A 1,485-nucleotide genomic window follows, 5' to 3' on the forward strand; every position below is an offset into this window, starting at 1 on the left:
GCTGAGAGGCCGGCAAGTGAGGCGGGGAACGTTGGAGTCCGCAGCAAGCAAGCCTCATGCTCGCTTCAGTGCCTGGCTGCCGGCCGCCATCTTGGCTGACAGTTAATTTGCATATACTCACTGATTAGCCAATGGGAAGGGTAGCGGTCGTACGCTAATTACCATGTTTCTCTTTTATTAGTGTAGATATATATATATTATTGTGCCTACTTGAAGATTTAAAACTACATACTTAGCTTGCATTTTATTTCTATAGGACAGTACTAGGCTGTACTGTAGTAAGCTGTATACTACTTGAATCTTTGTTAACTATTTAAGGAAACTACCACATCTCTACTTTACAAAATCATGGCCTTTCTTATACTAATACACAGTTTGATTTTCTGGTAGTTATTTGTATAATGCATGTAAACTGTAAACTTTTTTAACATTTTGGTCATGTTTTGATAAATGAATGTTTTTTTTTCCCACAGCAGTGGCATGCATGTAATCCAGCGCTGCAGCTTCCTTACTGTGAGATGACAGCACCACTTCCTAAGAACACAGCTATGCCTCCTTCACTAAACCATGTTCCAAATCTAGAGGCTGGACCCAGCTCTTATGAATGGCCTCACCAACAACCACATGATCCTGACCTTTACCAAATTAATAAACGAAAGAGGCAAAAACAAACTAGTGATAGTGATAGTAGCACAGAAAACATTAGAGAAAGTGAATATAGCAAAAAGTTCCGAAAGTGTAAGAAGAAGAAAAGATATTAGTATTACCTTCAAATTAATTTATCTACACTGGTCTTGATGCTTTTAAAAGGAAAAAGACCAAAAAAAAAAAGCCTGTATTCTACCAAGTGACAAATGTTATGGCTTTCTTATGTTCTTTGATATATATAACTAGTGGCCCGGTGCACGAAATTCGTGCACGGCGGGGGAATGTCCCACAGACCGGCCTGTACCCTCTCCAATCTAGAACCCCTCGGGGAATGTCAGACTGTCGGTTTAGGCCCGATTGGGCCTAAACCGGCAGTCGGACATCCCTCTTGCAATCTGGGACTGCTGGCTCTTAACCACTCACCTACCTGCCTGCCTGATTGCCCCTAACCACTCTGCTGGCCTGCTCACCCCCAACTTCCCCCCCCCACTGGCCTGATCGTCCCCAACTGCGCCCCCCTGCCGGCCTTATGGCCCTCAACGGCCCTCCCCTGCTGGCCTCATGGCCCCCAACTGCCCTCCCTCGTGGCATCTGCTACAGCTGTGGGCATGGTCACTGTCTCTCAGAGAAGCAGCGTCCCACTGAGACCCAGCTTTCATTCTCTTGTCTGTCTTTTCTAAGCCTTTCAGCTGCCCCGACTCAGGTTCACCCTTGGCCATGCTGGCATGGCACACTTTATAAAGATATGCCTCCACGCTCCAAGGGCGGGTTCCTGCCTCAAACCTCACCCTTACCGGAAACAGCTCAGGGAGGGTGCAGCCGTTTCTAAGACAACCC

General features: G+C 46.5%; 1 protein-coding gene across 1 annotated transcript in view; it reads left to right on the plus strand.

Annotated features, from left to right (window-relative positions):
• The window catches only part of RBM11 (RNA binding motif protein 11), an 11,829-nt gene extending 11,010 nt beyond the window's left edge, over positions 1-819 (plus strand). The window contains exon 5 of the mRNA XM_014537465.1: positions 474-819. Coding sequence (XP_014392951.1) covers positions 474-761 — 288 coding nt within the window. The 3' untranslated portion in view covers positions 762-819. The remainder of the gene's footprint in view (positions 1-473) is intronic.
• Positions 820-1,485: the final 666 nt, after the last annotated feature.

This window comes from Myotis brandtii, unplaced genomic scaffold (assembly GCF_000412655.1).
Source record: "Myotis brandtii unplaced genomic scaffold, ASM41265v1 scaffold179, whole genome shotgun sequence".
Lineage (NCBI taxonomy): Eukaryota > Metazoa > Chordata > Mammalia > Chiroptera > Vespertilionidae > Myotis > Myotis brandtii.